This window comes from Typopeltis vanoorti, chromosome 8 (genome assembly GCF_054136105.1).
Source record: "Typopeltis vanoorti isolate ZY-2024b chromosome 8, IOZ_Tvanoo_1.0, whole genome shotgun sequence".
NCBI lineage: Eukaryota > Metazoa > Arthropoda > Arachnida > Uropygi > Thelyphonidae > Typopeltis > Typopeltis vanoorti.
The window spans coordinates 102,067,191-102,093,436 of NC_143556.1; the positions used below are offsets into that span (position 1 = coordinate 102,067,191).

General features: G+C 35.8%; 1 protein-coding gene across 2 annotated transcripts in view; it reads right to left on the bottom strand.

Annotated features, from left to right (window-relative positions):
* Positions 1-26,246, bottom strand: part of Arfip (ADP ribosylation factor interacting protein arfaptin) — a 179,323-nt gene that overhangs the window by 113,800 nt on the left and 39,277 nt on the right. For both annotated transcript variants that reach the window (XM_090396858.1, XM_090396857.1), the window contains exon 3: positions 11,120-11,283. In XM_090396858.1, the coding sequence (XP_090252984.1) occupies positions 11,120-11,283 (164 nt within the window). The remainder of the gene's footprint in view (positions 1-11,119; positions 11,284-26,246) is intronic.

Consider the following 26,246-nt stretch of genomic DNA (forward strand, 5'->3'; position numbering starts at 1 on the left):
GGTGAATTATGTAGAGTATGGATGATGGATTGAGTAGCAGTGAGTTGTGCACTGTGGAGTGCCCTCTTGTAACGAGTCACCGAAATATATATGCATAAGGCTGGTATTTATAAATATGAGAGCAGCAAATACAAGAATATTCTGATGCACAAAGAAACTACATTTTATTCTCATATGCTTGGAAGTTTTACTAAATCAAGCCTCTTTATTCAAGAAATGTGGATGATATACAGTAATCCAATTATTTGACATAATGAAAGCAATCTGCCTGTCAGATAACTGAAGGTACAATTACGTGTTGCTGAACCAGAAGATGGTCGATTGATCTTTTGAAGAGTCAGCTGATGAAAAGTTAATTGACGATTAATCTTATTTAACAGGGTGTGTTCAAGGTGAAGTGGTGAGCAAGGAAATTTCTGTGGTTTCAGGTCTTTCATTAAATGTTTCATAAAACTAACCTCCATAAACTGAAATTAGTTTGTACACTTGAATACAGCAACTTTAGTGTTTTGACAAATTTCTCCATTATTGTATCTCAAGGGGTACACAAGATATTATGACAGTACTACATGAAAAACTTACATCATTAATAACTTCCTATCAACAATTTTTTCCTCTAAATCAATCTGTTATCTGTCAAGACCCCAACATTATCAGATCTCATATTTCTGTTTTCTAAGGCACTTTTTACTGTATCAATCCACCTATATCATGATCTTTTTCTGGATCTTCTTTTCTGCCAACCTGGCAGAGAACACTTGTTTTACTAATCTTTCCTCTCCCATTCTGTTTAAGTGACCATACCACCTAAACAATGTCAAGTTCTTTCCTAACATCCTCATTTTTAATATGATATTGCCATCTATTAACATCCCTAATCTTTCTCAGGATTCTCTTATCTGTGGTCTCTAGTCTTTCTAACCCAGCTCTCAGATCCATAAATTAACATTTATTTGACATTGTTTTACAATTTTATCATTTTGAAAGAAAATTTAAATGAATGAGATGTGATGTAATGTAATGATATGCAAATGATAATGTAATAATGCATGACATGTAATAACTCAATAATAATAATAATAATTTAAAGTTAGCATTAAAATAAGAATGTAATGCAACTTAACATCATGTCTTGTTCAATAAATAGAAAGTTTTTCACAAAAAATGAAATAAATTATATGGAATAAGAGAGAAATTAGTCAAAACACTAAATTAGCTGTATACAGCTAATTTAGTGTTTTGACTAATTTCTAATAAAATCTCAAATAAAAGATTTATTTAGAAGTATAACATTGTCTGCATACAGCAAGGAGCTGACACATTAACATCTCCAATTTTGATATCAGGTTTAATTCCACTTTTCTTCATAATGTGATCCATATAGATAATGAATAACAGAGGGGATAATGGACATCCTTGTCGCACACCAGATTTAACATTAAACCATCTTCCTGTACGTCTTTGAATTCTAGCTGCTGACTTACAACTCAATAGTTGTAAGTCAGCAGCTTTATATGTATGGTGTAGCATTATATCGTTTGATATAATGCTACACCATACAACTGCAGCACTTTCAACAGCTTCTCTCTCTTGGCACCCTGTCATATACCTTTTCCAGATATACAAAACTTAAATACAGATATTTGTTATATTCCCATGATTTCTCAACAATTTGTCGTAAAGTGAAAATCTGATCCTGACAGCCTCTATTTGGCCTGAATCCAGCTTGTTCTTCACCAAGCTTTTCTTCCACAATTCTTCTCAACCGTTCTCAAGTATGCTTGCATATATCTTACCAGGAACACTCAGTAGGGAAATACCTCTGTAATTCTTACATTCAGTTTTATTTCGCTTTTTATATATGGGTACTATGAGAGCTCTACTCCAATCATCAGGAATTCGTCCCTCTGTCCACGCCTTCTAAACTATGCAGTGCAGATACTGTAAGACTTTTATACCACCATACTTAAGCATTTCAGGTCGGATATCATTGACTCCTGCTGCCTTTCCAGATTTCAAACCTTCGATGAGTTTTTCTACTTCAAGTATGGATATGTATTCCTGACTGTATGCCTGTTGAGTGTGTTTTACCACTGTGCTATCACTGCTTGTTTCATTTAGCAATTTTTCGAAGTAATTACTCCATACTTCAAGGATATCTTTTTCTCCTGTTTTCTTGTCACCTTTATCATCTCTAATTGCTTTTATAGCACTCTTTCCTCCATTTCTGAACTTCTTCAACAACCTCCAGAATATTTTGCCACCTTCTTAATATTTATTTTCTATGTTCTTGCCAAAGTCCTCCCATGATTTTTGTTTAGCTAGTTTTACACAGTGTTTAGCTTTCTTACATTTGTCTCTGTATTCTCTAAGAGCACAAGCTGACTTATTTGCCAGGAATTTTTGATATGCTTTCTTCTTTTCCTTCACTTCCTCTTTTACTTCCTGTGTCCACCATGGAGTTCTGATTTTTTCTATCCTTGCAGACAACCTCACCACATGCCTCTGGCTGAATCAATCAGGATTTTCTTCAAGGTTTGCCACTGAATCATCAAGGTTTGGTTCCTGTTCTCAAACTCTTTCATTTTTTTCTTCAATAATCTTTGTGTATTTTAGTCTACAGTTCACACCTGAGAGCTGCTCAACTTTTATGCGCTTTAAAACTTTCTTACATGCTATTCTTTTCAATATGAAATTCAATTTTATTCTGCTCAAGACTAAATAGTGATCACTTCCAATTTCAAATCCTCTGTACACTTTGGTGTCCTGCACCAGGGAGAAAACAGCACTATCAACAATAACATAGTCAATTAGACTTGTCTTATTCCTTGCCTCTTCTCTCCATGTGAATTTGTGCACATTTTTATGTTGGAACATGGTGTTAGTAATAACCAATCCATGTCCTGAGCAGAAATCCAACAGGTATTTGCCATTATTAGCTTTGTTCTTTTTTCCAAATTTTCCCAAAATATTTTTGTATGTCTGATAATCATTTCCGACTTTGCTATTTAGATCCCTAACAAGGACCAACTTTTCCTTTTTCATTGTGTCAGTAGCTTTCTCTAGATCTTCAAAAAATTCTTCCACTTCTACCTTAGTAGAGCCATCTGTGGGACCATAGGCACAAATAAGTCTCATTGTCCAGTTCCCCATTCTGATATTTGCCCACATCACTCTATTGAGATTGCCTGCCATTCAAGAAGATTAGCCTCGTATTTAGTGTTGAATACTATGGCTACTCCTTTTCCATGATTGTCATTTCCTGAATATAACATTTTGTATTTATTGCCTAGAAAGATCTCACCAGTTTTTCTTTTTTGTTTCAGTCATCCCTATTATGTCGATCTGGCACTTATCTAATTCCTAATTAATGCAGGCTTCTTATGTTGATAGTACCGATCTTCAACTCTGGTGATATTGAGTTGGGATGTGTTTTAGGGTTTGTTCCAGTAGCTGACTTTTCGCTGTTCGCCCTGGTTCCCTGGCGAAAACAAGGGGGTCTTGTTTAAACCGGGCGACGCCCCAGCTAGCATGAAATCTTGTCATGTTGTACCATCATTTTGTATTTTGGTCAAATAAGTCTCATTGTCCAGTTCCCCATTCTGATATTTGCCCACATCACTCTATTGAGATTGACTGCCATTCAATAAGAATACAATTTGGTCGGCTAAATCCCAAATTGCCAGCCCATCCTCGTTCGTTCAGTATCCAGGTAGATACCAAACAGGGTGTACCATGAGAAGGTGAGGATTGGACATTAGGTCAGAAGCCCTGGTCGGTTCTCCGTATTCCTTTAAAGCTATGTGGAGGTCTCCTCTCAGTTATACAGCTTTGACCCTTAAGCACACTTGCCATAATTTACCATTTTCACTAAAATTGTGCCTAAATAGCTGAAATGTTTTACTTATTCTATAGGTTTCCCATTCATTATGCAGGTAAAGTTCTGAATGTTCATGCTGATTTTTATATCAAATTTATTACAGCAGTTTTTCGATTTAGTCAAGCAATCCTGAAGACTTTCCATGGATTTATTTAAGAATATAACATCATCTGCATAAGGCAAACAACCAAGTTGAATATCTCCAATTTTGATATTAGGTCTAATGTCCCTTTCCTTCATAATATGATCCACAAAGATAACAGTGTAAATAATGTGTCAGTTTTGTCTCACACAAGCACCACCTTATTAGCTACAGTCTGGTAAGAAAAATGGTCAACACTTTCCCAAAAAAGTTATATAATTAAACAAAATTAGGAAAAATGATGAGACTTAAATAGTACTCTAATTCTTTTACAAGAGAGAGAGAGAGAGAGAGAGAGAGAAATGAAGACCATTTCACAAGTTTTGTTATAAAAGCATTCCATAAACTGGTTTAAAGAATATTTTTGTCTTATTTCAGAGAACTTTGTGTTTGGTAGAGATGGCATTATTATGTTCATCAATCCCCGACCATTCTGACTCGCAATATTTCATAATATTATTTCGCAATATTATATAAGACTTGTTTTCTTTACAGTGAAAAAAAAAATCTTCCAGATTGTCCATAAAAGATAAGCCACAGGAGCAAGGAATGTGGCAAATAACCAGACACCAAGTGGAGGAAACTTGCTTAGATGAGAGAAAGGTGGAGATCATTCTGACTAGCAATATTTCATATATAAGACTTCTGTTCTTCACAGATCTTCCAGATTGTCCATAATAAAATAAGCCAGGAGCAAGGAATCTGGCAAATAACCAGACATTAAGCAGAGGAAGCTTGATAAGAGAAAGGTGGAGATTTGCTGACAGGACAAAAGGCTACAAAAATTATTATTATTATTGTGTGACATCTCCAGGGAGTCCAAAGACTCATCGAGGAAGGACACTTACTCTACAATTCTGTCACTCAATCTACCAACTACACCACTGCCATCCAGCAGAGCTAATATTTTCAGACAATCACAAGCATCCATGCCCATGATGGGATTCAAACCCACAGCCTTTTGGCTGGAGAGTAGATACGCTAACCACTTGGCTAACCAGGCCTACCTGGTTGGCCGAGTGGTTAAGAGGTTTTAAAAACTTGTTATAAGTTAAGAAAATGTTTACTGTTTTTGTTACCTTACTGTAGCTACTATGATAGGGTAATTTTTTTAGAATCTTCCTGTTATTTTTACAATTTGCAGTTCCATTTCTGCACTGAAGACCTGTGCCTGTGAAACATAAGCAAAAATTTTACAACCAAAAATAGCAAGATTATTCTGTCTTTTTTTGTCTTATTTTTTTTTATAAGACTATGTGTCAAGCAATATAATGTTCCATTTACCCCATACAATTGTAGCATTTTGAACAGCTTTTCTCCTGACATCTTATATACTTTTTCTCATATCTACAAAACTTAAACACAGATCCCTATAATATTCTCTTGATTTCTCAATTATTTGTCATAAAGTGAAAATTTGATCCTGACAACCTCTATTTTGCCTGAACCCAGCTTGTTCTTTTCCAAGGTTTACTTCCACAATTTTTTTTAGCCTACTCTGAAGTATTCTTGCATAAATGTTACCTGGAATAATCAGTCAGGTAATTTCTCTGTAATTTTCACATTCAGTTTTGTTTTATTATTTTTTTGGGGGGGGGGGGATACTATGAGAGTTCTACTCCAAGCATTTAGAATTTGACTTGTGACCATAACTTCTGGATTATGCTGTATAAGTATTGTAAAACTTTTACACCATCTTTCAGCTTTTCTGGTTGAACAGTATCTACTTCAGCTGCTTTTCCACATGAGGTTTATGATGGCTCTTTTCTAGCCTGAGTGCTGATATGTACTCCTGATTGGATTCCTCTTGAATATTTTCTATTACCATTCTATCACTTCTTGTTTCATTCAATAATATTTCAAAGTAATCATTCTAGAAATCAAGATCTTATCTTCTAAATTCTTACCAAAGGCCCATGACTTTTGTTTGGCTACTTTACACATTTTTACACTTTTGTTTTCTTACATTTTTTTTTTTTTTCTGTATTCTCTCAAAGCACAGGCTGATTAGTCTCTAGGAACTTTCAATATGTTCTCTTTATCATAATTGCCTATGACTTCCTGCACCCACCACAGAGTTTTACTTTTATCCTTGCAAACAAATACACCACATACATCCATGGCTGAATCAATCAATGATTTATTCAGAGTTTGCCAATGAATCTCCAAGGTTTAATTATTCTTTCAATTCCATTTGTATATTTGAACATACAGTTCACCTCTGGAAGCTGCTTGACTTTGGTTGTTTTTTAAAAAAACTTTCTCCCACACATTTCTTTTCAATATAACAATTCATTTTATCCTGGTCAAAACTACTGGTGTTCATTTCCTATTTTGAATTGTCTATATACTCTTGTGTTCTGAACCATTGTGAATATACTGCTATCAACGATAGCAGTCAATGAGACTTCTTATTTCTTGTGTTTCCTTTCATATGAATTTGCACACATCTTTAAGTTGGAACATATCAGTAATGATTAGTCCCTGTCCTGAACAGAAATCTGGAAGGTGCATACCATTATTATTATTAGTTTTGCGCTTTTCTTCAAATTTTTCCAAAACATTTCTAGATGTCCATGTTTATTTTCTACTTCGCTGCTTCAATCTCCAACAAGGACCAACTTTTTCTTTGTGTCAGTTACCTTATGTAATGACTTAAAAAAATTCCTCTACTTCTTCCTTAATAGAATCAATAACAATATAGTACTCTGGTGACACCTCCAGTAGGACAAAAGCACAAATAAGTCTCATTGTCCAATTTCCCATTTTGATGTTTTCTGACATTCTACTTGATATTGTTTGCCATTCAAGATCATCTTAGTGCTTAGTTTTTGAATATAATAGTTAATCCTTCCCTTTCCTGATCAATTATTGCCTGAATATAACATCTTGTACTTGTTATTATCATATATTATCATACGGAAATCAGTGAGATGAATCTCACTGATTTCCATCTTCTTTGTTGTAGTAACATCAATTATGTCAACCAGGTACTTCTCCAATCCTGACAGTTCCACTTCTTTTCCATTGATGCCTCTTATGCTGAAAATGACAATTTTCAGTTCTACTGATGGTGATTTGGAGATTGCACCAGTTGTCGACTTTGCATTGTTTGTCCTGGATTCATTCCCTAATGAAAACAGCAGGGCCTTGTTTAATTAGTGATGCCAAAGCAGGCATGAAATTCCATCATGTTTTACCAATGTAAAAATCTCACATAATTGTCTTACTTATGTTTGTTTGTTTGTTTTACAGAATTATATACATCGAGTGAAAATTTCATTAATGAAGAATGTTATTTTTTTTTTTTTTTTTTTTTTTGTTATATGATAATCCTTTCCTTCATGAATCTCCAAGGTTAAAACTACCAGGTTAAAATGACCAACTACATACAAGTTTGATATAGGCAAGGAATAACACAGTTGATATGATAAAGTAAGCTAAAATATATATATGTATGAGTTCACATTAATGCAGTTATAATAACTGGAACCAGCATGTGATTAAGTAGTGGTGATATCAAAGGAGACTTAATTAATGTAGTTATAAATAGTTAACTTGCTTGCCATAATGTAGTAACCCTTAGGGATCGAGACATAAGTTGGTAAGGGAGTAATTACCAGATTAATGTGGATGGGACTTTTCACAGAATGTCTGGAGACAGGGAGAACAAGAGGCCATCCCCAGAACCTGTATAAAGAGGTTGTGAGCAGTAGATTTTTTTTGCATGGAGAGTGGTGGGTGATTGGAATGGATTTTGCCTGAAAGTGTAGTGAGTGCAGAGACAATGAATGCATTTAAGTCAAGGTATGATGAGCTGTGCAAGTGAGAGTAGGATCCCGTAATGAGTCTCTTGACTCCATGAAGATCTGATAATAATAATAATTAAGAAATAACAGAAATGCTGTGTGCGTATGTTTATAGAAGTGTTCATATGTCACGCTATTACTGTATAATGTGCAAGCATGTCATAATGGCAGCCCTGTTGTCAGTTGAGTTTCACTTTGAATCTTGGTAACATGCATATACATTAGTTGTTGTTTTTAGAACAGTTGTAGCTGGTTAAGTTCTCTAATCCAGAAAAGTTTTTATACGCATCTTTAACTACTCTCCAAGTAAGAACTGTGAAGTTAATAATTGAAGGACAGTATAATGTATCAAGCCTTTGTATGTGAGAACAATACATGGTCCAATCAGCATGAAAGAATGTGTAGTAAAGTTTATTTTATTGGAAGTGTATTTGGAACTGCTCACATAATGAATTCCTATTGTCTGAGCATTATTCTTCATGTCTACTTCAGAAAAATGAAGAAATGATGTTGAAGGAAACTGTTTACCAAAAGAAGATGTATGCAAATATATTAGTTAAGTGAGGCTTTTTAATTTTGAATGTATTTATTCTAAGGAATTTGAGAGATAAAGCAGAATGAATGAGTAAAAACAATAAATGCTGTAAAGGAAGTTCTCATTCAGCTGAAAGTTCTGTAGAACTTTCAGCTGAATGCTGTATTCAATTTGTTTTGTAAAGTATTTTGATGTTATCTCCCAGAATTGTATCTCAGAGAGTGAAAGAATTTTATTGAGCTCATACTGTGTAAATTCCATTTAACTATTTGTATGTATTAAAAGATTGATATTTAGAATAGTAGAAATTAATTTACTACTAATTCTATAGAAAATATGTACACAGAATTTATGTCTACTGTATATATTTACAGGATTTTTTGGATTTTGCTAAGGCTTTTGACAGAATATAGCATGGCAGACTGCTGCATAAATTGGAGAAAGTGGGTTTGGGTTATACAATATTAGCATGGATAAGAGGATGGCTGACTGACAGATATCAAAAAGTGGTATATGGGGGATTTGAGTCTGCAAGGTTTAAGGTAACAAGTGGTGTGCCACAAGGTTCACTTGGTCCACTGTTATTCAATCTGTACATTAATGATATTGGGAAGGATTTGACAAGCAACATACAGTTATTTGCTGACGATGCAAAGATAGGTAGAGTAATCAGGAATGCTGCTGATATGCAGTCTTTGCAGAATGATTTGAATAGGCTGAAATTGTGGGCATGGGAAAATGGGTGTCAGTTCAATGTCAGTAAATGTAAAGTCATTCACTTCGGCATGATTGGATATCCAATGTTGTATTATATTAGTGGGATTAGGCAAGAAGAAGCTAATGAGGCTGGGGATCTTGGAGTGTTAATAGAAAGGAAGTTGAAGTTTAGGGGCCAAAGATTGCAAATACAACTCAAAAGATAATTGCAATGCTCAAACGAATATTCACATGTAAAGATAAGGATGGTATTTTTCCTCTTTACAAGGCCTTGATAAGACCTCACTTGGGCTATTGTGCACAGGTCTGGTCTCCTGGTTTCCACTGTGATTCTGATATACTGGAGAGAGAGAGAGTACAAAGGAGAGTGTTAAAAATGATATCAGGATTCTGGAACTGATTATGAAGACATTTTGAGAATTTGTAGACTCCAGACACTAGCAAACAGGACAAAGAGGGATGATATGATTGAGACTTACAAACTTCTGAAAGGGTTATACAGGATTTCAATTGATGGAATTTTTCAATTTATGGAGGGTGGGGAAAGGATGAGAGGGCATCCTTGGAAGCTGAGAATGAAGGCTGCCAAGAAGGGTGTGAGGGTTAAATTTTTCTCTCAGAGGGTGGTGCATGATTAGAATGGATTGCCATTGGATGTTGTAAGTGCAAGCAGTGTGTGAATGAATTCAAGAATAAGTATGATAGCTGGTGTGTGTAGTATGTGGCCTCCCTCGATGAGTCTGACTCCCTGGAGGTCTCTCTTAATAATATTTATATATTTACAGTAAATATTTTATTATTTAACTTGAACTTGGATAAACACAACATGCTGATTTTGAAGTCAATGCACCATCACCGATAAAAATCTGAAGCACTCTAACAAACTGAAATAAAAATATATATAATGCATTGTTATCTCACTCCAATTCATTAAATGACCAACTATATACAAGTTCGATATAGGCAAGGAATAACAGAGTTGGAGCAATCAAGCTTCAAATATAATACCATCGTTTTGTTTTGTTTTGTTTTAAGTCAATTAGAATACAATTTGGTCAGCTAAATCTCAAAATGCAAGCCCATCCTTGTTTGTTCAGTATCCAAGTAGAGGATATATCTACTAATGAGGATGCAATATGAGGTCAGGATTGGACATTACATCAGAAGCCTCAAGTTATCCAGCTTTGATCTTTAATCAATTGTTGTAAAATCATTTTATTTATAAGTTTAAAATAGGAATATTATGCTGCTAAGCTTCAAAAAATGACTTCAGTACACAAATCCTGAAAATATTTGTCTAAGATGAAAGAATTACAAAAACCACTTTTATGGAAAAATATTAGACAAAAAATTTTGATACATGCAACTATTTCGTATTGTTTTCTTCATAAATTTTCAGCACAGCTTCTGTGGATGTCTCCTATCTGAGATTTAATATGCCTAACAAACTGCCTACTTAACTGTTCTGTATGTCCTATAATTCACACTCAATTCATTCATGCAATCACTAATCATACAGAAGGTAATCAAACTCCACTGTTAAGCTTAATTTTTTATGTTTTCCATGTATTCTCTTACTTTTTCCTCAATATGTAATATGCACAAGAAAAGTTTTATGAGCAGCATATTCCCAAGTGGTATGATGTGACACATCAATATATCAAAAATCATATTTCAATTTTCTGGCAAGTTTTAAAGGAAATTTTGCATAAAACTATAAGCAATTCCTGATGCAAAAACTCACTTATTGGTATTCTGGACATGGAGATATTATAGGTATTACACGTGTATTACTTATATGCTGTTAATAAGTTGATTCTTTGCTCCCAATTCTGAAAGCATCAACAATACTGGAGCATTCTATGTGCAACAACTTATGCTTGGGATTTAATATTACATATTAAAAAAAAGAATAATTATATACAATATCAATTAAATATTATTATAAATATTTAAAGGAGTTATTTACATTATACAAAATAATATTTATGAAATAAAGTTTTACAATCAAAGGGTAAAAATCAGATACCACATACCTTCCCCAGTTTTTCTGAAATTATTTGCCTAGTACATTTATAGGTAGAAATGCTCCATTGCCTTATGGTATCTATTTTTGACTGAGATGGTTTTGCTATTCTTGATTTCATATCTTCTCCATTTTGTGTTGGACTAGGACTAGTTAAAGGAACAGTAACCCCAGCTGAAAAACAAATAATTTAATACTATGGATTGACAAGAAAAGCAACCAATGAAAACAATGCTTTCTGATTAGAAAGATAATAATTGAAAATACATTTAAACAATATATTAGTATTTTGTATGTATGTAGTATATATTAGTATAAATAAATCAACACATTTTTTAATGGTATTTATTCCTTTTTGAGATAAAAATGTAATTTGGTACTAGATTCCAGCATCAGATCTACAAAAAATTATGGGGAGGAGGCAGATTTAAAAAGCCCAAATGTTTTGTACTTCCCTTCCAAATTTTTATTTATGATATTTATGAAATAAATAAATATCATATCAAAAAATAAATAAATATTATATTTATTTATGAAAGTTCTATCTCATTAGTTAATAATCACAACAGAACTTCTAGATGACCACAGCCCACACATACCTTTGTTCCAGAAATTTTCAAAGTGCTAGGTGCATTTTATAACAAAAATTATTAGAAAGTATTTTCTCCTAAATTTTGACATAACAAATTAAAAAAAAAAAAAAAAAAAAAACTTAGGCTGCATGAGGTAACAGAAACTAAATTTTAAATTTATATTTGACAAGATCATGCAACTAAGCTGGAAGAACAGCCAATGAAGTTCATTATCACTGCGACACCACTTTCACTGCCATTTTCTATATTTTTATTTCTGGTTTTGTTCACTTCTGAAATATAATTTTCATTCTTGCTTTGTTTTTGTTGGTTCTCCCCTCCTGCCCCATCCATACCTGTCCACCAGATTTTCATAGGTTTGGTTTATAATTTTTTTGGCACAAAAACTACAAAGGTCATACTGTGCCATACTAAAGGTTACAACATTAACATTTACAGAAAATTGTAAACAATATGTCTGTGCAAGAATCTAGTTTCACAAAGCAGTATCTCTAGGGCACAGCAACACACAAGGTCAGAGGTTATTACAGTATTGCAAAAATAGTTAACAATATAAGTTAATACATAATATATGAAACACTAAGCCAGGGAATGCATGCAGTATCTACATATATGTAAAATTATAATAGATGCCTTTATAGCAGTACAAAAATAGGCAAAAAGGGATTCCGTGGCAGAGCTGACTATTACTACCGGGTGCATCCTCCCCAGGTGGCGGATCAAGGAACAGCCTTCAGATATGGAGGCTAGCTGTGATATAAGCAGAGCAATCTGTCGAATAAGCAGCCATGGACCAACAGTGACTGAGTTATTATCAGGGCATGGGAGAGCAGAAGTGGCAACTCTGTCTCACTTAAAACCTCACAAAGCACAATGACAACTCGGTGACATGGCGAGTAGTGCCGCCATTAAATAAGCACCTGCTGGGGTCACTGCCCCTGACATTGGGAAGCAGTACTGTCAGTACTGACATAAGGTTGAAGCCAAATGATGACGGAAAAGCTTGTGATCAGAGATTTGCAGATGGCAATATGATTATATTGTGTACGTCTGTAATACTGTGGAACAGAAAGCAAATGGAGAAACTACTGCTCTACCTTATCTCCAGAACAACCACCATGGTGAGCAAACCCTTACAATTGGCCCCAAGTTCCCAGCGTCCCTTAAATGGGACAGGGGTGTGAAGAATCTCCGGACTCAAAATGGTGTCCACTTTTAAAATCGCAACTTGGAATGTCAGAACTCTGTATGAAGCTGGCAAATTAAGAAATGCCACAAGAGAAATGAAGAGGCTGGGCATCCGGATTTTGGGAATTTGTGAGACAAGATGGCCAGGATCTGGAAAGTGTCAACAAGATAATACGACAATGTATTACTCTGGGAACGATGAGAACAAACATCGACATGGTGTAGCTGTAATAGTAGATGAAGAAATCAATAAATCAGTAATAAATTGGATTCCATTTTCTGAAAGGATAATGCTGTTTACAACTTAAGGGAAACCCCATTAACATAAATATCATCCAAGCTTATGCACCCACAGCTGACAAAAGTGAAGAAGATGTTGAAGAGTTTTATGAACACCTAGAAGAGATTAAAAACCTAACAAAGAAACATGATATAAACATAGTGATAGGTGACTTCAATGCAAAAGTGGGAAGAGGGGGTGATGGAGAAATTGTTGGAGAACATGGCTTAGGCACCAGAAAAGACAGAGGAGATCGCCTAGTCCAGTTCTGTCAGGAAGAAGATCTAACAATAGCAAATACCTGGTTTAAACTTCCACCCAGAAGACTGCACACTTGGAAATTGCCTCAAGATAACCGACATAACATTGTCAGAAATCAAATTGATTACATACTGATAAATAAAAGATTCCACAGTAGTATAAAGAGTGCAAAGACTTATCCTGGAGCAGATATCTCATCCGACCACAATCCCATAGTTGCAGAAGTACGTCTTAGATTAAAATCAGTTAAAAAAATCACAAAAGAAGAAAAAGAAAATTGATGTAGAAAAACTGAAAGACCTGAACATAAATAAAAGTGCCAAGACACAACTTAACCTGCGATTACAACAGATTAACATAGAAGAAAATAAAAGAGTGGAATCTCTTTGGAATAGCTTAAAGAATGCCATCGTAACAACAAGTATTGAAGAAGTAGGTTATGTGAATAATATAAAACAACAGGAATGGATGACAGATGAAATTCTTTCTCTTATCGATACAAGAAGAATGTACAAAAACCAAGACCTAGCCAGATATACAGAAACACATAACATCATCAAGAAAAAAATAAAAGAAGCCAAAGAAAATTGGATGAAAAATGTATGTACTGAAATTGAACTGCTTCAGAAGAAACATGATAATTTCAATCTGTATAAGAAAATCAACAAAATTTCTGGAAAACTCAGGAAAAAGCAAATAGTATCTCTAAGAGACGAACATGGAAAAATAGTTCTAGAAGAAGAGAATAGATCACAGATTTAGATAAAATATGTAACAGAACTTTTCAATGATACTAGACAGAAGCCTATAAATATAAAAGATAACATTCAAGGACCAGCAATCATGAAATGCAAAATAAAGAATGCTATACGAACAAGTAAAACAGGAAAAGCCAGTGCACCAGATGATGTGCAAACAGAATTTTTAAAATTAATAGAACCAGATAACATCAAACTTCTTGAAAAACTATTTAATAAAATATATGAAAGTGATGAATTTCCATCAGATTGGCTCAAATCTACCTTTATCACTATCCCAAAGAAACCCAAAGCGAATTCCTGTCGAGACTTCCGACTTATTAGTCTAATGAGCCAAACATGAAAAATATTTTTGAAAGTAATTCAGAATCGCATTTATAGAAAAAGTGAAGAAACTCTAAGTGAAACACAATTCGGTTTTCGAAATGGTTTTGGTACTAGAGAGGCCCTTTTCTCTACCCAAATATTGATACAAAAATGCATAGAAAAACAGAAATCTGTCTTTATGTGTTTCATAGATTTTGAAAAAGCATTCGACAAAGTCAGACACACTAACTTAATAGAAATCCTTCAACAAATAAGGGTAGACGAACAAGACATAAGACTAATAACAAATCTGTACTGGAATCAGTCAGCTACTGTTCAATTAGACAACATTACCACCAGTGATATTAACATCAAAAGAGGAGTGAGACAAGGATGTGTGCTCTCCCCACTCCTGTTCAACATATACACAGAGGTAATCTTTAAAAAAGCATTGGAAGAATGTCCAGAGGGAATCACAATAAATGGAAAGATTGTTAACAACCTACGATATGCAGATGACATGCTAATTGCAGATAACATTATGTATCTCCAAAAACTCATTGACAGAGTATACATAGAAAGCCAAAGAATGGGAATAAATATAAACATCAACAAGACAAAATACATGATCATCAGCAAACATCCAGCCTCATCAATGAAACTGACACTGAATGGGAAAAACATCGATCAAGTGTCAAGATATAAATATCTTGGTTGCTGGCTTAATGAACGGTGGGATCCAGAAATAGATATAAAGACAAGGATTGAAGTTGCACGGCAGTCCTTCATGAAAATGAGAACATTATTCTGCAATAAAGACCTAAACATGGAAGTCAGATGCCGAATGCTGAAATGCTATGTGTGGTCTTATTCTGCTATGTGTGGTCTTATTCTGCTATGCGTGGTCTTATTCTTCAATGTCCATGTTGAAACATGGACATTGAAGGCGACAACCATCAAGAAAATCGAAGCCTTTGAGATGTGGCTATACAGAAGAATGCTAAAGATATTATGGACAGAAAAAATTACCAATGAAGATGTCTTAAAATCCATTGGCAAAGCTAAACATCTTGTACAAATAATCAAGAAACGAAAAACATCATATCTTGGCCACATCATGAGAAACAGCATATACCAACTTCTACAAACTATTTTGGTAGGAAGAATTGATGGCAAAGGAACTAGAGGAAGAAAAAGAATATCATGGTTTGACAACATCAAGACGTGGACAGGAAAGAGCAGTGCACAACTGCTCAGATTAGCACAAGAGCACAGTTTGTTCACCAAGATGGTCGCTGACCTTCGATAGAAGATAGCACAATAAGAAGATACAATATGCATGGATGAAAATTAAATTTAGCAATGCAGTATAAACAGAATTACTAGAAAGTACGCAAGTAGGTAAGATGTCCTACAGCACTACATGATTAATTGAAAAATAAAGTAGTAAATAAGACGCATACACAAAATGTATGTTAAGTGATGCAGTATCTACATATAAACAAAATTACTGCAGAGATTTCAGCAATACATAAATAGATAACTATAGGTTAACATATGTATATACAAAACAAGTCAAGGAAAGCAGTGTCTACATCTAGTAAGATTACAACAAACATTATTATACTAATACTTAAAGAGTCAGAAAGGAATTATGATACAGCACTGATGCATAAAATTTAAGTTTAGCATTATAGTATTTACATATTAACAAAATTACAGCAGGGTGATACAAATATACAAGATCAAGGCCTATAGTAATACATAATTGGTCAGATTTAACAAACAAATTAAAAACATCATGCAATTTGCCTGAGTCTGCTAGCATTTCCCTGAGTGTATATGGCTTGGCTAGATAGGTGAAAATTTCATTCCTCTCTCGTGTAAATTTTTGACAATCTACCAGAATATGATGAATAGTGAGATGTGTGTTGCATTTTTCACATATGGGAGGATCATCAGCTCTCAGTAATTGAGAATGCGTAAGGTGACTGTGACCTATGCAGAGCCTAGCAAGGACAACCTCCTCCCTTCTCTTTGTATGTTGACTAGAATGCCAGTGTTTAATTTCAGGTTTAATGTTATATAATTTGTTTGTTGATGCTTCTTGCCATGTTAACTCCCATTGAGCTTTTGCTTTGATCTTATAAGTTGTCTGTAGTCTGTATAAGGAACTGTCAAACAGTATGTAGAGAAGGTATGAGCTGATTTAGCAACTGCATCTGCAGCCTCATTTCCTTGATTCTGATGTGGCTGGAAATTCAGCATAACTGAAAACATCAAAATTAAGGATTTTCATTTTGTGAAGCAGGTGTAGCACTTCATAAAGTACTGGATGTGGATTATACATAGGAGAGGAGAGGAGATGGCCTGTAAAGAGCTCAATGAGTCTGTATAAATTATATACTTTTGGTAGCAGTTTTCTTTTATATGCACAAGTGCAAGCTGAATGGCCTGCACCTCCGCTGTATAATTACTGAAGTCTGGTGGGATCTGATTTGAGATAATAATGTTAGGAAACACAGCAGCATAGCCAACAGAGGTATTAGTTCTTGAACCATCAGTATAGATGGGTAAGAAATCGGCATATGCTGCTCTGTGTGTATTAAACAATTGCAGGTAAATGGATGATGGGGTATAAGATTTCTGTATGACAAAGTGACAGATTGCAGGATGGTGTGCAAACCTGCCATGGAGGAATGCTGTTACGTTTAGTGTAGCTAATATTGTCAACATTTATATTAACAGCTTGCACAGTTTCTTTAATACGGATACCAAAAGGATGTATAGCAGTTTGATGTGTGTGATATTGGGCTTCCCAATGCAGAGAGAAGATACTATTCCATGTAGAGTGATCTGGGAGAGATTTTATTTTTAGGGCATAATTAAGAGACAACTGTTTCTGTCAAAGTGATAGCCGGTTCATTTGCTTCAACATAGAGACTTTGAGTGGGTGAGGTGCGAAAGGCACCAGTAGCTATTCGTTTACCCTGATGATTGATGGAATCCAACCATCGTAGGTTACTCTATCTTGCCGAACCATAGACTTGGGACCCATAATCCAGCTTTGAATGTATAAGTGCACGATAAAGATGGAGCAATGAAGCTCAATCAGCATCCCACTCAGTAGAGGATAGAGTGCAAAGGAGGTTCAACTTTCTTTTGCACTTTTCTCTTAGTTGACAAATGTATGCTAGAAATGTGAATTTTCAAAGATAAGTCCCAAGAACTGGTTTCTGTAGCTACTGGAATATCAGTATGTCCCATTCTTAGTTCAGGATCTGGGTGATGAGTGCGTTTTCGACAGAAGTGTACACAGACACTTTTCTGTTGAAAACCTAAATCCATTATTAAGAGCCCACAGAGAGACATGATCAATTGTTTGCTGAAGTTGCCTTTCAATTACCCTCATGTTACGTAGTGACAGTAAATTGTAAAGTCATCAACATATAGAGCATCGTCTACAGTGGGAGGAAGCTGTTCAATAATTGAGTTAATTTTAATAGCAAAAAGGGTTACACTTAAGACAGAGCCTTGGGGAACACCTTCTTCTTGATGATATGGTTGAGATAGCATACTTCCCACTCTGACTTGGAAAGTTCGTGTGGACAGATAGTTTTTAATAAATATAGGGAGGTGTCCTTTGAGACCTAGGTTACAGAGGTCTTTTAATATGCCATGTCTCCAGGCTGTGTCATAAGTTTTTTCGATGTCAAAAAAAACCGAGACAAGATGTTCTCGCTTCAGAAATGCATCTCTTATACAAGTTTCTAACCGAACTAAATGGTCTAAAGTTGATCGATGTCTACAGAAACCACATTGTGTATTGGAGAGAAGACTGTTGCCTTCTAAATACCAGAGAAGTCTGGCATTAACCATTTTCTCTAGTATCTTACAAAGACAGCTAGTCAGAGCAATGGATCGATAATTATTTGCTTCTGTTGGATCTTTTCCTGGTTTTGGGATAGCAATGACAATTGACTTATGCCAAGAATTTGGAAACTCTTCCTCTGCAAGTATTCTATTGTATAATAAGAGAAGAAGATCCATAGAAGATGGTAGATGTTTTATCATTTCATAATGGATGTCATCAGGTCCTACTGTATTAGGGTGAGATTGTAGGAGAGCTCTTTTTAGTTCCTCCTTGACGAATGGCTGAAGAATGTTGGTAGAAAAATTAAGCCTTTGTTACTCTTGCTGCTCTTTCAGTATTAAAAATTCCAGAGAATATGAAGCTGTTGCTGAGATTTTAGCAAAAGTTTCTCCAAAAGTATCTGCAATAGCTTTGGGATCAGCAAGAACACCTCCATTATAGTCTAAGGTGGACAAACAATGTGTACTATATCTGACTTTCATTTTCCGGATTTTATCCCATACAATTTTTGGACTGGTCATTTGATTAATTGATGTAGTAAATTGGATCCATGATTGTTTTTGACTCTGATGTCTTACATAACGTGCTTTGGCTCGAGCACACTTGAAAGTTATTAAATTTGATGTGGTGGGTATCTACGAAATATGCTCCATGCTCTATGTTGATCTTTTTTGGCTGCCTGACATTCTGGGTTCCACCAAGGCTTTGGATAGACTAGAAATCAAGATGATGTTTTTGGGATGGAGGGTGTTGCTGCCTAGACAATGCATTCTGTTATATATTTTACAGCTTCATTGATAGGTGTTTGACTGATAGCATCAGCATTAAATTTTGCAAGATGAGAGAAAGTGTTACAGTCAGTCTGGTCCATTTTCCATATAGGTATCCATGTGGGTGAACATAGTTCCTGTGAAGACATTGTACAAAGAACAGGAAAGTGAACACTTCCATATATGTTCTCTTCAACGTCCCACATGAGCAGTGGAAGAATGGAAGGGGAACAGATTGCAAGATCAATTGCAGAATATGAGTGGGTAGGCATATGGAAGAAAGTATTGAGTTTATTATTTAGAAGGGAAAGGTTATTATTATCAAGAATTTTTTCAATGATTCGACCTCGTCTATTAGTATTGGCACTACCCCATAGAGTATTGTGACTGTTAAAGTCACCCATCAAAAGTATGGGTTCAGGCAGTTGCAAGATAAGATTATCAAGATCAATTTCATTTAAATCAGCATTTGATGGTAAATAAATTGAACATACTGTAATAAGAAATTCCACAGAGAAGCAAATCACTACTGCTTCCAGAGAAGTATTAATTTGGACCTGATGGAAAGGAATATGACTGCCCACTAAGATAGCTACTCCTCCATGAGCAGGACCATCACCAGTTCTATCCTTATGTACAACAGTGAAATTTCTAAAGGTACGATCCTCATTGGGTCTTAAGTAAGTTTCCTGTAGACAGAAACAGAAAGGTTTGTGTTTGTTTCTGCAACAACATCTTGATATCATCAATATTCTGGCGGATCCCACAACAGTTCCATTGTAAAAATTTTCCTATTGTTTTGATTTTATTGACTTGTCTGGTTTTCGAGAGGTTGAGGGCTTACCTTTGTCAGATTTATATTTATTCACTGTTTTAGGGAAGTATGTACAGCCAGTGTCCATCTCTTCCTCTGGTAGAGTGTTCAAAACATCAAATGTGTTAGGGTCAGTTGGTATGTTAAGTTTGCTTTCAGTGGGTATCGAGGTATCCATTTTTTCTGTGCGAGTGTCTGGTGGTTTATCTTTGGGTGAAGTCTCCATAATTTTTTTGACAGGCGTTTTCATCCAATGGGACCATTTTTCAAGTTGTCTCTGGAGTAAGGCCATAGGTCTTATGATTAATGCACTCAACAGAGAAGCACTTGCGATCATAAAGTTCAGGTATGGTGAAATTATCTAATGGAGAATAGAAATACATGTTTGAGTTGCTGTTGGCACTTTTTTAATTGTTACTTTTTCAGCATAAGAGGATCGTAGAACAGGTGTAATGGTGGCTAGCTTTCTTTTTGCATCCTGATATGTTATGTTTTGTTCTGTTTTAATTTTTTGTATCTCTTTTTCATCTTTCCATTTCTGACATGCACGAGAGTATGCTGGATGATCTCCCTGACAGTTGACACAGTTAGCTTTTTTTTCACAACAATATTTATTATCATGTTCTTTACTACCACATCGGGCACAGGTAGTAGAACCACGACAGGCAGTTTGGGCATGTCCATATCTTTGACATTTAAAGCATCTCAGTGGGTTAGGAATGTACATTCTAACAGGACAGCTGAGATACCCTGGTTTTACAGATATCGGAGGCCTAGGTGTATCAAAAGTAAGGATGATTTCTTGGTTGAGCCCAGGCAACCATCCCTGTGTATCAGGATGCACCTCACACCCATCACTCCTTGATCTTTAAGCTCTGAACATATCTCCTCATCAGGAACATCAAGGAGATCCCATTCTGATATCACTCCTCTACTGGAATTGAGTGTTCTGTGAGGTGTTACTGCAATTCGTATTCCACCCATTGTCGTTGCTCTCAGTAGTTTCTCGGAATGTTGTTTGCACACTGTTTCCACAAGGATATCACCAGAATGCAATTTCTTGACAGTTTTGGGAGGTCCTGCCAGTCCTTCCAAACCTTTTTGGCTAAAGAAGGGTTACATTTTCCCAATTGTTTTTTCACCTTTTGCATGAATGCTTAAAAAGGTCGGTACATTTATGTTAGTATTCGATATCTTTTGTTTCTTACTTCTGTTTCCATATGCTGTGTCCATATTATCAGTACATGGTTGGGACTTTGTTAGTGTCCCTGAAACATTTGAGGATGAAGAATTCATATTTAAGGAATTTTTAATTCGGTGCCAGAGCTCCCCACCCATCACGGAGCCACAAATGGACGCCCACTACATGGCAAGCAAAGACTGCGCTCAGGAGTGGAATGCCAGGGCTACCATGGACGCTATACCGGCACTGCAGCAGGTCTAGGATCCCGACCCCGGACCATGGGGTGAGAGACTTACTGCAACACCACTGACCCTTGCAGGCAAGCCCACTAGCAGATTGATCCTGGCTGGGCCATCCAGGACCACCTGTCTTGCCGAAGCAGGGGCCAAAGTAGTGCACGACTACCAGGATCCCCCTTTCCGGATGTTCACGGGTCACACTGCACGGCAAACACAGCGGCAGGGCATTGGATCCCAGTGATAGTGGTCTGGAAAAAGGATAGTGAAAAAGACTCAGGAGAAGTAGAGCAAAGAATACGGGAAGAAAAGCAAAGAAAAAGAGGAAGAATGAAAAGGGCCAGTACCATCACTGAGAGGTCCCCTCCACCACAAACAGGTGCCCCCACATGGAGGGGATTTTCATAGGATGCTGCCAATCACATTTTACTTAAGTTATTAGATACAGTTTTATCAGTGTGCAATAATGAAAAAATATGATTTGTATACTTTCTGTATATATTTTCCTAGTATGCATACTGAAGGTATACAGTATGGTATGTACATTTAACACATAGTCTCTTAGGGTACTAATATGTAGAAATAAATAGCAAAAAATTACCATAAGTCCATATTCTATTCCCTAATTTTATAATTTACACCTTTTCCTGCAACTTGATAACTTTATTTTCCTTGATTTTGCTCTATTCTTTACACTTAGTTCAATATCTCTCAATATAATTTCTAAGTAGATATTCTGCAAAAGTTCCACTTTTATTGGTCTAAATCTATATGGTCATGACATTAAAATAATGGTAGCAATATGTGTATCTTAATTCTTCAGATGTCTCAAGGGATCATTTTGGTGAGTATGGGAGTGGCAAATCTGAGGTACCTGATGCTAGACCATGCCTTACTTCATGTAATATACATCTGTTGTATTACCTGTAGACTCATCACTACTATTCTTTCTTATTGTGCCTTCCCCAATGCTATTAGAGTATTTACTATTTTTTTCCCTCCATCTTATGCAGTGGGAGTGGGCCTTACCTAGTAGACTAAAGACAAGAGAGGAGATGGGCACCACCTGTCTTTATCTACCCATGGGGACAGTTGTACAGCATTCTATGCAGGCTTAGTGATCGCCCAGACAAATAAGAACTGTACCACCTTCAGGGACTGCTAGGGATGGTGGTGGAAAGTCTCCTAATGATAGTATATGGACCAAAAAAGAGAATTCTCTACAGCTCAGGAGTTTTATGGTTGGTACTTGGAATGCAGGAACACGAGAACTACTACAATATAAACTCTCAACTATCATTGGTCAGTTATGGGGCTTTGTGAGATCAGATGGCCATAAGCAGAAGATCTGGTTACAGATAAGGTACCTTTTGCTTTATTCGAGACCATAATGATGATGACTAGAGGGAGTTGGTTTTCTGATTCATAAAACTGTCAAAAGATAGGTGATGGATTTTAATCCTATAAATAGCAGAATAGCTCTTGTCAGACTTAAAGAAAAAACAATAAATGTATCAATAATACAGATCTATGCACCTACATCTTTATACAATAAAGAGTGCATTAATGGCTTCTATGGACAAATTAATTCAGTGATGAAACAAATTCCAAATAAAGATTATCTCATTGTTCAAGGAGACTGAAATACAAAAATTAGTATAGAATGGAAGAAATTCTCTCTTCCATTCTATACTAATTTTGGTTTGGTTTTTCCATTTAGCAACAATTACAAGTGTTGCTAAATGGAAGTTCAGTGTATGATGCAAGCAAGAGATCAGAAGTGCAAAATGAAGCGAAAGATCAGGAGAGTCATATTGAGGAGACAGAAGTGCTTGGAAGTGGAAATAGTAGGGTGAGAGATGGAGGGAGAATGGGAATGCAAGAGGAACAAGGAAATGGGAAAAGCATTGGTGACAGGGAGACATGGAGGGAGAGTGGATGTTGAAAGTAGCAGTAAATGTGTGCGCGCATGGCGGCAGTGGGGAGGAGGGGAATTGAGACTAAGCAGTTACATGTGGTAAGCAGTGATAAAGATGATTGGGCAAGGGTGGGTGTGGTGGAGAAATCACAACCAACAAATGGCTTGGAGAGGACTGGTTATAGACCTAAAAATCAACTGCCATATTTGTTACAAATGCTAGAAGTACCAGAAATAAAGGAGATGAAATGGTTTCACTGATTGAGTTTAATTGTTCCAAAATCATTGGAATGAGTGAAACAAGGTTGAAAGAAGATAATATCCTAACCAGAACAAAAATGGAAGAATACAGTATTTTTTTGCAAGGAGAGAAAGGACAAAGAGGGAGCAGAAGTACTGCTGATGCAGCAGCGAAATTTTGTCCACATAAGGTAGACATGAAAGAAGGAAATGGTGCAATGGTTATGAGGCAGCATGGTATAAAGTAGAGGTTGACAGGAAGACATTTAGTTGGATGTTGCTATAGGACAGGGAATGTGGAGGGTGGTGATGAAGAAATGTATAAACAACTTAGTTTAGTGAACAAAGGAAGGGTAATTATTATGGGTGATTTTAATTATGGTAGCATAGATAATGAAGAGATAGCATTTGGGAATAAGGAAAATGAATTTTTTTAGTTCTTAACAGAACTATCTCAGGCAACATGTAAAGGAGGGCATGCGAGGATTGAGAGTTTTAGATCTGATCATTTAATCAGAGGATGTAATTGTGAGAGGGGGGTTTCACACTTTCCTCTAGTTGGTGAAAATGATTAAGAAGTGATTACTTGGGTTGTAACTAGCCATATGCAGACATTTTGTGAGAAGGATATATGTGGAATTATAAGGCTGGTGATTATGACAAGCTTAGGAGACAGCTTGGAGCTATAACATGGAATGATGAATTGAGCAGGAAAGAAATAAATGCTGCTTGGCAACTGACAAAGACATACATAACAGCATCAATGTGCAAATGTATTCCAAAGCCCAAAAGGCTGAATAAGGTAGGTGTAAAACGGATGAATAAGGGGCTTAAGCATGAAATCTGGAAAAAGAAGGCACTTGGGTGACTCAGTTAGTAAACAAAACAAAAGTGGAGTATGAGCAAAAATTGGCAAATCAGGCAAAGAAAAACCCTAGAGAATTTTTTTAGATATGTGGAAAGTAGAAGAAATATGACTATGGTAAGATGATGTTAATGGATGAAAATGGTAGAATGGTAATTGCTGCAGAAGACATTGTTGAGGTATTCAGTGATCATTTATAAGGATGTTTCTTTTGATCAGAGTGGAATAATCAGGAACTTAAGTGTAGAGGACATAGGAGAGGATGGCTTATTTGTGAGTGCACAGGAGGTACCTGAGGCAATAAATAACCTTGATGTCAATAAGGTGATAAGATTTAATGACATATCACCATGCATCTTAAGGGAATGTTCCAAGGAAGTGGAAGGATGATAAAATTGTTCCACTGCATAAAGGTGATGATAAGGCTGTGGCTACAAATTATAGGCCAATCTGTATATCAGGTATATCTGGCTGACAAATACCTTGGACAGGAGGAAATGCATATCCAAGTGGTGTACTTGGATTTTTCAAATGCTTTTCATAGACTGCCACACGACAAGCTGTTAAATAAACTGAAACAGATGAATTGGATAAACAGGCTTCTAAGTTGAATCAGTGACTAGCTGTCAGATAGGTATCAGAAAGTTGTACATGGGAATGCAGTATCCCGAAAGAGGAAGGTCACTAGTGGTGTACTGCAGGGATCAGTTTTGGTACCTTGTTGTTCAGTTTGTATGTTAATGATATTGGGATGGGTTTAACTAGCGATATGCAGCTGTTTACAGATGATGTAAAAACAGGGAGAGCAATGCAGAGTCAAGCAGATGTTATGGCCTTACAGGAGGACTTGGATAGATTGCATGAATGGGCAGGTAAGTGGAACTGCCAGTTCAATGTTGAAAAGTGTAAGGTTTTGAGATTTGGTAAGCAACAATGGGATGCAAAGTATACACTTGGTGGGGAAACTTTAAAGGGAGTAGAGATGAGAGATCTGGGAGTGATGGTGGACAAGGACCTGAAATTCAGGAGCCACAATGCACAAGATGTGAAGATACCACATTGGATAATGGCAATGATCCAGAGGACCCTGACATGTAGAAACAAAGAGATTATGATGCCATTGTATAATGCCTTGATCAGGCCTCATATGGATTATTGTGCACAAATTTGGTTGCTGGGTTTTCATGGTGACGATATGTTGGAAAGGGTCCAGAGAAGATTCACAAAGGGGTTCAGTGGTCTTTGGAATGGGGAGTACGAGGTCAGATTGAGAGAATGTAAGTTGCAAAGCCTTGTGAATAGGAAGAAGGGGGAGGGGGAATATGATTGAGACATATAAGCTAGTTGGGGTTGTTAGCAGCCCTGCCTAAAAAAGTATTTTATTCCTTCATTAAAAAAAAAAAAAAAAAAAGTTGATTGAATTATTCTTGTTCAGAAAGTAATGCATAATATAACTACCTATTCACAAAGATGTTTAAATAACATAAGTATAACACTAAAAACATTAGATATGCAGTAGTTAAAGTGTTGACTAACAAGCATATTTAAATTCCTTTTTTTTTTTTTTTTTTTTTTTTTTTTTTTTTTTTTTTTTTTTTAAGGGAATGTATTTCCTGACAAATCTTTCAGATGTGTTTAGGCAGTGCTATAATGCCACAAATTAGAAATGATCTTATTGTACAAATATATACAGGGTCACTATTTTTGAATTATGTATGTTACATTTCTGAATGCAATGGCCTCCATAGCTAACTTTACAGGAAAAGTCTGTTTGTCATCTGTTACATTTTTCATGTACACATCTGTACTAATAAAGGATCATGACAGAGAAGAAATAAAGAAGAGAAATAA